The sequence below is a fragment of the Channa argus genome, chromosome 7, assembly GCF_033026475.1.
Source record: "Channa argus isolate prfri chromosome 7, Channa argus male v1.0, whole genome shotgun sequence".
Taxonomy (NCBI): Eukaryota; Metazoa; Chordata; class Actinopteri; order Anabantiformes; family Channidae; genus Channa; species Channa argus.
Window position 1 is genome coordinate 4,668,431 of NC_090203.1, and position 13,895 is coordinate 4,682,325.

The 13,895-nt window shown below is 41.3% G+C and overlaps 1 protein-coding gene across 4 annotated transcripts in view; it reads left to right on the forward strand.

Moving 5' to 3' along the window:
• The window catches only part of znf385d (zinc finger protein 385D), a 70,935-nt gene extending 58,387 nt beyond the window's left edge, over positions 1–12,548 (forward strand). For all 4 annotated transcript variants that reach the window (XM_067509166.1, XM_067509164.1, XM_067509167.1 and 1 more), the window contains 4 exons: positions 2,268–2,603; positions 6,184–6,365; positions 7,803–7,904; positions 11,424–12,548. In XM_067509166.1, the coding sequence (XP_067365267.1) occupies positions 2,268–2,603; positions 6,184–6,365; positions 7,803–7,904; positions 11,424–11,666 (863 nt within the window). In that variant the 3' untranslated portion in view covers positions 11,667–12,548. The remainder of the gene's footprint in view (positions 1–2,267; positions 2,604–6,183; positions 6,366–7,802; positions 7,905–11,423) is intronic.
• Positions 12,549–13,895: the final 1,347 nt, after the last annotated feature.

The window sequence follows — 13,895 nt, forward strand, 5'->3', positions numbered from 1 at the left end:
TATACAGTTGGAGTCAGTCAACTGTAAGAGGAGAGTATTACAACAAGTATAAATGTGCCCCAAGCCCATTTTAAAGGTTAATGGATTGGATGCTCGCAGACTCTGAAATACTAAAAGAAAGCCCACATTGCATACATTTACATACATTTGAAGCATTTAGTTGAAGCTTTCATCCACAGTGTCAGACGAGCAGTAAAACAACCACACTCCCTGGATGCCGTTTAACACCTCAGCTTGAGTAAATCGCTTTCACCAGCAGCTCCTCTCATGGAAAAGATGTGTGTGTGTGTGTGTGTGTGCGCTTCTTTTACCGCAGGTCATAACAGAAACATACCTCCCACCTCTGATGTTTTTTTTTTGTTTGTTTTTTTTACATGTATGACGAACCTGTGACAACGTAACTTCGAGCGGTTTTAAGAGGGCGCCAACCTCTGACACCTCCGCTCGGATAAATAAGGACCATATATAATGGCTCACAAAAATAGCATGACATAATTCACTATTGATTTGCTCTCCTGCCTGGCTGATCTTCATTCTGTGACACTGGAGTGCAGCGAACTCAGAGGCACTGGCATCGATTAGGTGGTGCTGCCAAGGCACAATTTCATTTTTGTAAATGTAGCAGCAGTCCTGCGCGACTCAAACACACTGACGCGCCGCGCTGTTGTTTTTTGAGTCAAATATATTGATCCACTGCTGTCTTTTGTTTCCCTGAAAATATCAGACACTTCTCACAGCATGCGTGCAACATGTTAATGGGATCTCATGTGCAAGGCAGTGGATTAGAGGCCCTGTTATTTAGCAGCGCTGTCCACTCTCACTCCACTCACTGACATGAAATTGCATTGGCTTCATATGTGCCTGCGTCGCACAGAATTCAATAACGAAAAAATAACCCACCTTTAGGACTTGGAGCAGTTTTTATCGTCACATATACATATATATATGTGTGTACCTATAATTAAGTGCTACTTGTCTAGACAAAGACAAGAAGGTCTAGAAGGTCAAGTGTGACCCACTGAGTCTGATTGAGTATTAATTGCTGTGCTACCTCACAGGCTTGTGTTGATCTTGGAAGGAAAACTCTCTTGTTCTGCTTCGAAATGTAATGAGGTCATTTTGTGAAACGCTTCAGTGTTTTAGCCTGTGTACTCATTGTCCTTATTGAACTTATTATTTACCAGAGGTTGGAAGTAATTATGCACATTTACTCGAGACATTTTTCTCATTACTCCACATTTATTTTGTAGTTAGATTTATATCATATTTTTTTAGCTACTTAATTTGTTTGTTTTGTTAAGTGTTTTATGAAGTGTATTAATTCTGTTCGCTAATTATGTTTGCTTGGCTGTAGTTACTGTGTGTTGATGTGACTTTTGTTCGGAAAGCTACCGATTGTTGCAGCAGAAACATTGTAAAATGTTACGATATGGTTTTAGATCTTTTTCTTTAGTCTTTGTCTGGAGAGGAGTTTGATAAGATCTGGCAAGTCTTAATTATAACAATTTAAATTTAAATAAACATAAAGAGCAACTTCTTTAGGGTTTTAAACTTTTTAGAAATAGGGACATTTTTGCCATTTGTGCACATGTTCTCTTAAACCGTAATCAGAGAAATCAAATTGGAAACTGGTGAAGTCGCCCTTTTTTAAGTAGATCGATCCCCCTACACCTGGAAGTTTCCGACCAAATAAAGATTCGGAGAATTATGAAGAATTCTCTTAGTGTGCAGTGTTCAGGGTGTTTCTCTGGGAAGCTGCACTCTGCATATGTTAGTGCTGAAGCATCGGGGTATAAAATAGTTTGTGGTATTTCCTGTCCTAATTGAAACAGGATTTTGGGACCATTATCGGTCTTCATTGCCTGTCTGTTTTGTGAAAGATGTTTCATTCGCTTTGTTGGCTAATGGAGATTTAACATTTAATAGTTAAAGCACCATCCTGTCTCTCAGACTTTTGTAGCAGAACAATGTGGTGTGATTTGTTTCTAAACCATACAGGCTCTGCCTAATTTAGAAAATGAGCTGCCCGATCCTGTAGAGCGGCCATTAATTTGCTTAGTAATGGCTTTGATGCATTGTAGCAAAATGTTTGTAGGCTTATAATGTTGTCTTCACTTCAGTTCTTAATGGTTTTTCATCAGGGTCTGGAGGTGGTTTGAAGTAAAATGTTCATCCAGGGATACACTTACACAATATAAAATGTTTTTTTCTCATTTGCGGAATCTTAACTTTATGTGCACTGAAAAGTACTTCATTTGTCTCCACAGATGGTGTCCCTGGAGCAGGGTCTCTGCCGTCCCCCGTGCTCAGACTGGCACAACCTTTGGCCTCCTTGGCGACAACACCAACGCCGGCACCTGTGGCCTCACAAATATTCCCACACGCAACGCCAACCACAGCCCAAGAGACTACCTCAGCTGCTGGAGGGGACGAGAGGCCGGCCAAACTCAGCTCACCCTTAGAACCAGACCTGGAGCCCGAGGCCGAACCCGAGGCAGAGGCAGATACGGAAACAGAGGAGGAGAAAGCGCGACGTCTTCTGTACTGCTCGCTCTGCAAGGTGGCGGTTAACTCGGCGTCACAGCTGGAGGCTCACAACAGCGGTAAGTGGCATCTGGTTAAAGTTGTGTTTGGAATAATTCAGAATTACAAAGGTGTTTGCACAGAGGACGTAGGTTTATTTCAACACTTCAAACCTTTTTTCTAAAAATAACATACCGGCTTCATTTTGTATGATGGATTATGAAACCATAATTCAAAAACTGAATGCGAATGGAAAGAAGGGCAGTAAACAGAGTCCAGTGTGTGGTTTAGTTTAGGAAACCAAAGAACTTTGGTTAAGGTTAGAGACCACAACCTTTCTCTAACCTTGGTGGTGGTGTTTAGGTGGAAGAAGTAGTTCAACAAACTCTATAAGTCACTTAAAGTACAAAAAGTACAAGTACTCCACTGAGTATTCAATGTAAAGTAATTAAATGTGATGCTCTGGATAACGGAAAGGTTTCAGTCTAGTCCATATTTATTTGACAGGAACATTTGGTGGAGAAAATGTTCTCACTGGTAAAAGCAATAAGAGCCAAAGCTCATAACTGAGTGGTGTAGGAATGAGTCCTAAAACCTGCTAAAGCCTAAAATAAGCTCTGTAGTTAACACAAAGTAAAAAAGCTTTTCACGTTTTATTCTCCAAAATAAAATTCATGAAAAAAATCACTTGTGTCATGTTTGAGCTTCTGCACATGTGAAGAAAAAGGTGCCTCCTAACAAGTGGCTAAATGAGACTGCAGAGCTACAATAAACAGCATCGTGTGGAGTGGGGGGAGTGACATACCCACTCATCCATCTTTACATCCGGGTCACTATAAGAAGAAAGGCTTTTGCAGTGGGGGGTTTAAATCAATTCAGGTAACAAATTGGAAGTTTGGTTGTGGTGACGTGGAAGTTATGTGACCGTGGTGGAGTTCGTTTGTAGCCTAACAATAGCTTTTTGCTTCTGGTGATTTTTTTTTTTTTTTTTAAGCTTCAAAAATCTTACAAAACATGAAAGTGTCATAAACGTCACACAGCTTATTGTCTGCAACTATCAATTTCCACGACAAACACACATCTGTATCAGTGTTGAAGTGAGTCATGCTTTGTTGTGTCGAAATGTGTCGGGTTTCTACAGTCAGAGAGCAGCAGTGTTTAAATGTTGTTTCTCAGCTTTGTTTAGGTAGATTGACTGTCTACCAAAATCACTGTCAGGCCTGAAAATCACAATGAGGGAGGGGGCGAGATGGGTTATCGGCGGTTTCCATAGGAACACTTTATCCAGGTTTGATCAACTGTTATGAGACATCCTCGCTTTCAAAAGCTGAAATTGAATTCTGAATCACTGTCATATCCTCTCTCTCACACACACACACACACACACACACACACACACCCACCCACAAACTACTCTGAGTCATTTTCTTCAATCCGAGCTTCATGGAGAACTGTCCCACTGTTTTACCTTATACCATCGTTTCTTTTTTATATGGCAATTTTATTAAATGTTTGATCGACAGAACTGAGTCACATACAGGGAACCATGTGTGACAAACATGCATCAGAGGAAAAAACATGCGCACAACAGATTCTCGTTATATTGGAATTATGCAACTGACCTCAGATTCGCAGAGGCCGCAGTGAAAGGGGTCTCGTGTGAACTCGTATTGATCAGGCTTGTTCAGTCGAGAGTGTGAGGCCATTGTTGTAGCTCATTCGTGACATGTGGGTGGATGTTTTTTCCTCCAGCGTCTCGGCAGTATCCTGTCATCTAAGCAAAATATTCCATCTCCTTTCACCAGAGGAGAAGTGCAGGGGCTGAAACCCCAGATATGCAAGAAGACAAGACAGTGTTTTAAGTGATACAAGTTCTGTTCAAAAACCGGTTCTCACGCTAAATTAAAATGCATGAAATTTTCTCAACGGTGCTTTGATTCTGTTTTAACATTTGCCACCTCTTACTCCAACTTCGGCTGTAGCTCAGTTGGTAAGGCAGTCGTCCACAGACCACAGGGTCAGTGGTTCGATTCCCGGTCCCGGTCCGACAGAAGTGTCTCTGGGCAAGACACTGAACCCCCAACAGCCCTTTCCCCTCCCCAGTTGTGCAGTGCCGGTCCAAACCCAGTAGAAACAATCAGGGCATCCGGCGTAAAAAAAAACAAAAAAAAAAAACAGTCCCAACATGCGAACAATGACCCGCTGTAGCGACCCTGAACTCACGGGATAAGCCGAAAGGGAAAAAAAAACAAAAAAACTGCCAAAAAGGCACCTGTTGGTGGCGCTCTGTTGGTCACCCTCTGCACATATTCACCTGGGCATGAAAAATAACTGTTCTCCTCATTATCAGTTTAGGGCTGTGCCTGTAAATATACAGCAATACATACAATATATATCGCAATACACAATTTATGTCTCAATAGTTTGGAATTTTTATTTAACTCCTTGAGGTATGCAGTCCCTATAACATACAGTGTATCTGTGTGTGTGTGTGTGTGTGTCTGTGTGCATTAAAATGTTTCTTTCATATTCATTAATAGTTCCTTTTGGCACAATTTTAAACTTTCATGCAGAAAGGAGGAGTCGTGACCAAATTTAACAAACAGCTGTGGAATTGCAATAAAAAGTGGCAATAAATAATGTCTTTGGGATAAGTAAACACACACACACACACATTTTTAATTTATTTCAGAGCATGTTCCAATCTTGATTTTAAACAACAACAATAGTAATTTTGACCCGATGCTGCTTTTTGTTACTGAATGTGTTTTTATATTTTTCTGCTGTATAACTTAATAACCCAAATCAACTCGTAGTGATGCATTTAAATTAATCATGTAAAATACTGACACCAAGTGTAAAAGTTAAACCCACTTTTGGTAAAAAACTACATTTCACAGTTTACCTACAAACCCACACACACACTCACACACACAACCAAAATAACTCAACTGTTTCGAATTTCGCATGATTAATGATTGACAGCACTAACCGGGCAAAGGCGAATGTTCATGTGCTATATTAATGGCATCAAGCCTGATGATCTGCGTCCGACTGTGTGGTTTCTTCTCTTTTCAGGACAGTAGTGGTAAAGTTGTGATTAAGTTATTAAGTTATTTTGGTCTTCTGTAGAGAAGCCTCACACTTTTTTGACAAAAGACAAAATCACAGGCAACAAATGACAACAGGCTCAGGGATTGAGCTGCTGATACCCACTGTGGAGCCTCCGACACATTCGGTGCCAGGTACTGTGCTATAACTGGATCATTGATACATCAGTATGGTTCACTGGTTCCATCCTTGAGTCTGTGTTGGAGCAGTTATTTTTCCCCTCACATACTGGAATTGCATCATGAATTATTTGCTGTCTCACAGGCCAATTCTGTGAGCACTTTTCTATTCTTTAGCTCTGTCCTGTAACAATATGCTGTTTGTCTCCACGGGTGTTTCATCAGTGTGTGAGGAGGGTTGGGGATTAGTTCTGATGTTCTGTTTTCAATCCCAGCCTGTTGCTTCACTCCAGATGTGACAAAACGCACATCAAATGTATAATTTTTGCATCAGTGCAACATGTCGCCGGATAATTTAACCCCTCAGCTTTTCTTCAGGTGGCGTCAGTAGATTAAGTTCAAATACTGACCGGACTTTTCGAACCTGCAGGTACAAAACACAAGACGATGCTTGAGGCCAGGAGCGGCGTGGGCTCCATCAAGTCCTTCCCTCGGCCGGGAGTCAAAAGCAAACTGGCTACATCGACTAAATCATCAACGGGCCTGCAGAACAAAACGTTTTACTGTGAGACGTGCGATGTGCATGTCAACTCAGAGACTCAGCTAAAACAGGTGAGACGATTGGACTGCAACACACTTTGACTCGCACTGAGCACAAGGATCCTCTAGTTGGCCTAGTTGGTCGGAGTATTTAGACTGATGACAGGTTGGCTCTGCAGCAGGAAATTCAGATTCTCTGCTGCTCATTTTTGACAGCCTACCTAGTTAAACTGATTTATCTGCCGTGAACACAAACGAGAATTCTTACACGAAATTAGGTTCGCATCAGGCTGGGATGTAGAGGAAAGATGAAAATAATCTGATTTGTTTTTGATCTTTCCTCAGTGTGGCTTCGGCTGAAAACTAGAAAAGTGCATCGAGGTTGGTGCTTTGGGGTGCTCCAAATATCTTGTAGCTGCTGATCATTTTGTCGTGAAGGGGAATTTCTTGTACAATACTTGAAAAACCACTCGGTTGTGTTCGAGCTAACCTTGAGATTGCTGACTGAAAATAGACGGGGCTTTGTATGAATTTTTCATGCTGGGACTTTTGCTGAGCACTTCTGAACAGCAGCGATTCTCTTTGAAAAGAATCCAGCATGGCAAATTTCAGCTACGCCTTGAAACCAGACGAAAAGTGTGATTGTTAAATCCACTGCAAGGACTTGTGAAATTTAGACACAGCCAGAAATCTGTCTTTGGTTCTAAACATGTACTCACACTGAATTATTTATTGGTTTCAGAGTTTTGCCGTATACGTACCATTTGAGATTCTTGTTTGTTCAGATCCACTGGTTTCCTTTTGTCTTTATTATATTTTCTCATTTTACATTCTCGACATTACATACTTATTTAATATGGAAACATAATGTATACTGTAAGTAAATGTCCTCTACTGCACTGTAACTTGCAGAGCTATAACAGCAGTCATTTTCACCATGGGTGGCTCCGGTCACACCGAAACCTTTAAAGCTGTAATATTTTTCATCTTGAGATTGGTGGTATATTTTTAGTCCTGCCCCCCTCCTTCGCTGTTGGTCAGGTTTCCACCTCAGCAAATGATAAGCTATCTACTCTGAAATGGCATCGAGTCTGAGGCCCGAGGTACAGCAACGGAAATCTATAGGGCATCACTGTCTATCTGCAACTTTTTATTTACATTGTTTTCTGGAGGAAAACACAGGATCTCAGGCAGATCACCATGAAACTTGGGTTAGATATTTAAAAACAGCTTTTATGTTTGTGATAATAAACCCAATAAACACGTACCTGGTGCCATTATTTGCAGATGATGCACCCTTTTGTGTGAACTCATAACTAATCTTATCCACTGCTAAAAGAGAATGTTCGAAAATAATCATATTTTCAACAACCCGCATACACTTAAACCAGCAATGAACTTCCCACAGTTTCTGTCAGTCTGCAGCTAAGTGACATGATGAAATCTACAGTTTAGTGTGACTAAAACCTCGCAGCTTCATTTGAAATTTGTTTTCTGCCTCTTTTTCAGCACATCAGCAGTCGGCGTCATAAAGACCGAGCAGCAGGTAAACCAGCCAAACCTAAATACAGCCCCTACAGCAAACCACAGAAAGGCCAGACCAAGCAGACGGTGAGTCACCGCACACCCAAGTTATCTTATCAGCAACAAAAGAAATGGTGTCCTCACAACAGTGTCTCAGCTATGACAGCTTCTTAGAAGCCACACATACAGTATAAATCCAAGGGAGACACCGCATTCATTGTCCTTCATCTTTTCCAGCCACTTCCACGTCAAGCAAAAAATGCAAAGTTTTTTTACTTATCAGCAAAAAAGTCCGTTCCTTGATCCAATAAAAATACCTGTAAGATGTTCATAAGAGGATCACCTTTTACACCGGCCTTTGTTACATCTGTGTGGTTCAATTTAAAAACTTGATATTGTATTGATGGAAACGTCGCGCATTAAGACTCACCTGAGCGAACTCAGTTGAGGCAGAATGCAGACTTGGGTCAAATACTATTTAGAGCTGATTGTAAATGTCAGTTTTAACTTTGTTGGAGTTCCACAGTGTGCGGTCGTCTCTGTCAGAGCAGTTCAGATTAGTGTCAGACCCGCTGACAAACCCGAGAATAAGAGAAGCATACTGAATTAACTTTCTAATACTGTCCTGTGGTGCTTTCTAACTTTCTGGTACTTGTTGTCTTTGCACTCCAGGCAAGTTAAAACAAATGTTAAAAGCAGCGTCTTTTCTACTGCCACATGACACAGGAGTGATAGGATTCATGAAAGAGCCGTATGGATTCAACGTGGGAAAGATAAAGGAGAGTGTGACTTTCCGTTTTATGGAACCCCCCCCCCCCCCCCCCCCCCCCCCCCCCTCAGAAAACAGCATTCATCACACCCACTGTTTGCAGCAACGAAGCGCGTGGGTTAGCAGTGTGGGGGAAATGACTTTTTCTGAAACCCATCATTGACTGAGTTAACGGTGAATAGCTTCTTTGATGAGCGGAGAGTAAAGGATGCTTCCCATAGGGTTACGATGCCTGAGTCAGTGATTGATAACCCATGACGACAGCTGCCATCCTGGTGCTGGGAGAGGGTAGCGTTACCATTACTGATACAGAAGATTAGGCCAGATATCGTCGATGACCTTTTCACCCTATTAGGCTGTTGCTGGATGTTTATTCTGAGTCATCTTCCTTGTCCCTTTGTTTGAATTTGCTAAAACATTTATAATATGTTTTAACATAGGAAACCAGCATCATTGTTGTAAGTGCATCGATCAAATAACAGAAAATGTACGTGATATTTGAAGAGGTCCATTGTTGTTTCCCATTTAATCGCCGGTGTGCTGCAGGTCATCTTGAACGTTTGCAGCAAATATCACAGCTTCAGAGGTTTGCAGCACATTTCTGCCGTTGCAATGGCCCCTTTAAGCTGTCAGCTTTCTCAATCAGCTCTGTCCTCAGCCACTATGCTTACTGTTAGTGTGTCGCGTAACCACACTTTACTAGTTAAGCACATACTAAACATGCTGCCTCTGTTAATCCAGGGCGGCACACAAGAAAACAGAAACCTTGCTAGCAAAGAGCACACTCACGTTAAACTAACGAACAAGGATTCGATCAATTTTGCAATCAAATAAAACAGAGAGAAGCCATTTTGATTAACTCATTAAACTTTTTGTTAAAAGTCCATGAATTATTAAATCGCTAAATTGGGACTCGGTATCAGACTTTGGATGCCAGTAATTCCTCAGCTAGAAATGTGACAGTTCAGGGATGGTTAAGGCTAAAATGATACCATTAGCAGGCTCACATTATCTACAGATATAACTATATAAAACATACCATGTTACAGCAGAGCATGAAGGATACAGCAGCATTTAGAAACATTTGGTTTGCACTGCAGCTTCTTGGAGCTTAACGCAGCAGCCTCATTCTGTCAGGATAAGCTACGGTGAGTCGCTGCATGCTGCCGTTTGAGTAGCAACACCACAGGTGCAAAATTCTCTTTGCACGTACCAGAAGTGAGGTCTTTACAGTTCTTGCACACATAGAAGATTTTGCATTTTACATCGAATTTGATGTCAAATACCACAATGGAAACAAATCATTGATAACTGTTTTGAAGCCCAGCACTACAGAGAGAAAATTACATCTGCATGTGCTGGGTAATGAAAGATTTACCAACCATCCATCAAACTTCATGGGCAGATAATCTATAGAGATGTTAAAAATCAAAGGGCAAAATTGCCAAACATCATTACTTACCAGGGAAGGACCAGCACGTTCTCATTCAAAAAGCACAGCTTCGTCCAGTCCCGTCTTAAGGTACCCGTTTCCGTCGGCGACTAACGCTCAGAGCTTAGTTAAATAATAACCCAGGCGCTTCAATATTTGACGCCTAAATCAATGATGTAAAATATGAAGAGAAAAAGTGTAGATGAAGAAGGTGGAGGATGATACAACAAGACACAGCACTGCGAGATGTTGTGTTGAGATGTTTATTGTTGTGGAACCTTTTGCTTGTGTCTCCTTAACTCAAGTGCTTCTCTGGTAAGAATTGACCAGTTATGACTTTCATCCCATTGTGTGTCACCTCTCTGTTATATATGAACTGCATAAACATTAAAATCACTTGTAAAATTCCTTTTTGTTGTCTACCAACAAGTGGATAGAGGGAGGAAACACCTATTCAGTCTTGGGTTCTCGGCATCCTTACCCTTTGTGCCCCCTCATGGGGTTTTTAATCTTGACCTCTTCTTCTAACTGAGGTTGTAAAATTTCAAAAGGTTACTACCTGAGAAGAGATGAGCCCAAGGCAGTGGAGTCTTTCAAAAGTTTATTGAAGAATGTCAGCAATCAAAAAAACTCAGCAGTTACAGTCAACAGTGCAGTCGTCTTCTCTAACTTTCAGTCCTGAAGAAAAAACTAAGAAAGCAAAAAAAAAAAAAAGAAACCTCAACTCTCAACTCGTACGACTGGCGTCTTATACAGCTTTTTACCATACTGTCCTTCCTGTTTCTTAATCTTTCCCCCACTCATGTGGTTTTTGTACAGTACATATGTCATTGATATGCTTTTACATTTGTGCGTCTAAGTTTGCACTCACATGGTTTTCTGTCTCTCACTTTGCAGCTGTCCACAGTCAGTGGCTTACGCTTTGCTACCCCTTCTGCAGATGCTTTGTTTACTAAAGCGTATCTTCCACTTTCCATTGTGGTCTTTAATGTTCATTTGAGCGAGCTACACACATCATGTGTGATTTTTTTTTTTTGTCGGTGTATTTCGGTTCACATTAGGTCAACTTGAGTGCATGCAATGTTTCAATCATTGTTCATACAACGAGAGCGTAAACATTTTTTCCCATCCCTTCAACATTGTTGATGATGATATTTTTATTAATGATGTTTCACAATGTGGTGAACTGTCACTATAATAAGCAAGTACGTTTGACTGAAAATTTTGGCTTTCTTTATTAGATGGCATTAATGAATACGATTTTATGTTTCTCACAGCACAGTGTATCACAGAAAACATTTGTAAATCGCACTCAAATGATATGAATCTAGCAAACAGCAGAGATTGATCTGGTGATTGTGCACACAGGCAGTAATAAGCGTGTTTTTCGTCTCTTTATGAACAGATAAAGTTGACCTTGGGTAAGGAGCGCCAGTGTCAACGTCTGACCACACAGATCATACCTGCCCACCTGGCAGCAGTGGCTGCCGCCATTGGCAACTCTTTCGCTCACCGCACAAACCACACGACTAACCACGCCCCGACCCCCGCCCTCTTCCAGACACAGACCCTCCCTGCTGCTCTGCTCCGCCCGGCCCCCGGGCCTGTCAGGACGTCCCACCCACAAGTCCTGTTTGCCCCTTACTGACACATTGGACCCAGGATGAGCAGCTCCACCTCCAGTCACAGACCAAACCACGTGTTTCATCCAGACCAGACCACGGGGTCATGACAGCATCTGCGCTCCTTCTATGCATCTGGAATACTGAACATTTTTACACCTCAGTCAGACCTCTCACCTGTCCTCATGTGGATTATCCTGCATTTAAAGCATTTTGGCGCTGTCTTGTGATGGATTAATTTCTCTAATCCCGCTGAAAAGGGGGACTAGACATGCTTTCTGTGCCATCCTGCAGCCCACGGCTCATTCCCGGATCCCATACTCGGACTTACATTGTACCGCAATAATGTATAAGACTAACCCTGTGAACTATGCAGTGTCATTATTTCACGATGCAAGCCACAGTTTGAGCTACAATACAGTAGGGGTATGGTTTTTTGTAAAGATATGGTGTGACACTAAGATCATTGCTTTAGTGGAGGACTACTGTTGCTCATAATTTAAAATGCTTTGACTGATCATAAGAGTGAGCAAGGCCCTCCTCTGTTTCTGTATGCACTTTAAGCCCCTCCTCTGTTGATGTCTACATTAGATGGCTAGACTGTGTTAGATGGTAAAATGTCGTACTGTGTGTCTTCGTATTTGTCTTTGCATTGCATTATTGCATTATCTGTGTGAGTGTGTACTTCTGCATGTGGGCTCATCCATGTGTCTGTGTGTAAATGTGTGTGTGTGTGTGTGTGTGTGCGTGCAAGCTTTCCATCCAAACTAAGCCATCGTAGTTGATATCCAGCACATAATGTCACTGACCGTGTCTTGGGCCAGAGGGACCACAAAGGCTTGTGTATATTATATTGTCAGTGTGTAAAAGGTGAACAATTTCAAATAAAAAGACTCTTAATTTGGTAACGCTGTTGTCCCTGTGTATGTGAGTGGGCGCTGTTGCGTGTAGTCATGGTATCGTTCGGTGCCTAAAGCAACAACTGCAGTGGATTAGTTCAAAGGCAGCGTATAAAACACGCTGGTGAGCCACAATATGAGAAGATGTTCCTGATTACTGGTGTTGAAAGCTTTGCAGGTGCAGATGGCCAAGATTTATGAGAATTTGGTTTAAAGCACAGAACACAAAACTAAAAAATATCTTATATAAACACTTCCAAACTAATCGGTGTATAAAAATGTTAATAGCATAGATGAAAATCACAACACTTGCCTCATCATTCCAACTTTTGAGGGTTTGGATACAGTCTACAGAACTGGGTTTCACAAACGCACATTAAAAGTGCATAATTAAAATTCCCACAATTATTATTCTTGTTTGGATGACAGCGTGTGTGAATAATAAGGCCATGAAATTACAGTAATATACTATATATATAGAATTATATATACATATATATGTATATATCTCCATATGTGTGTGAGAGATAATTAAATTGTTCGTACTGTCAACAAAGGCAATAAATAAACAAAATGGTGATTGTCTATGGAAACAAAACCAAACTGAAAGCAGCTGGGTTTAGTAAGCATCACCTGATGTTTTCAGTGCTGGATGAATCCGTCCTCTTCGATGTTGAGATTGCAATAAATCATTTGATCGATCCCTTGTGAATACTTGCAACCTTGCAAATTAAAACATCATAAAAACATTTGAACATGCATCACGAAAAGGCTGTTAAGGGAATCAGGCACTTTTGGCCTCAACAATCACACACACACACACACACACACATCTGTGAAAACCTGGAGTGACTGATTAATACACGTTTGGTGTTTACGCGTTTACACGTTTATTTCTCCTAAATACTACCTTTCTGTACAACTGCAGTCACAAATACCTTCTTATAGACAAAGTGATTACAACCAGGTTACGTTTTATATAAACATAAGTAAATAACAAGTAGCAAATATGTTGATAATGTTCCAGACAACGATTTTTTCACAGAAATATCCCACGTCCCCGGTTCGTTTGACTTTGGTGCCAGTAAATGTCTTTAACGGTTGTGTTCAGATAGGATTAGAGAAAGATTGTGGTCTGGTTTGATAAAGAAAGAATCCACTCCCAAACCACTCCAGGGACTCGGAAGTCAACCTCGGGTGACACTCCTGCACTTCATACACCCACGTTTCCAGTTTGGTTGCACAGGTCACGTGGTTGCTTATTGTTAGGTTTTTACACCGGATGCCCTTCCTGACACGATCCCTAATTGTCGGGCTTGGACCAGCACTGCACATTTGTGTCTTGTGAGTTTCTTG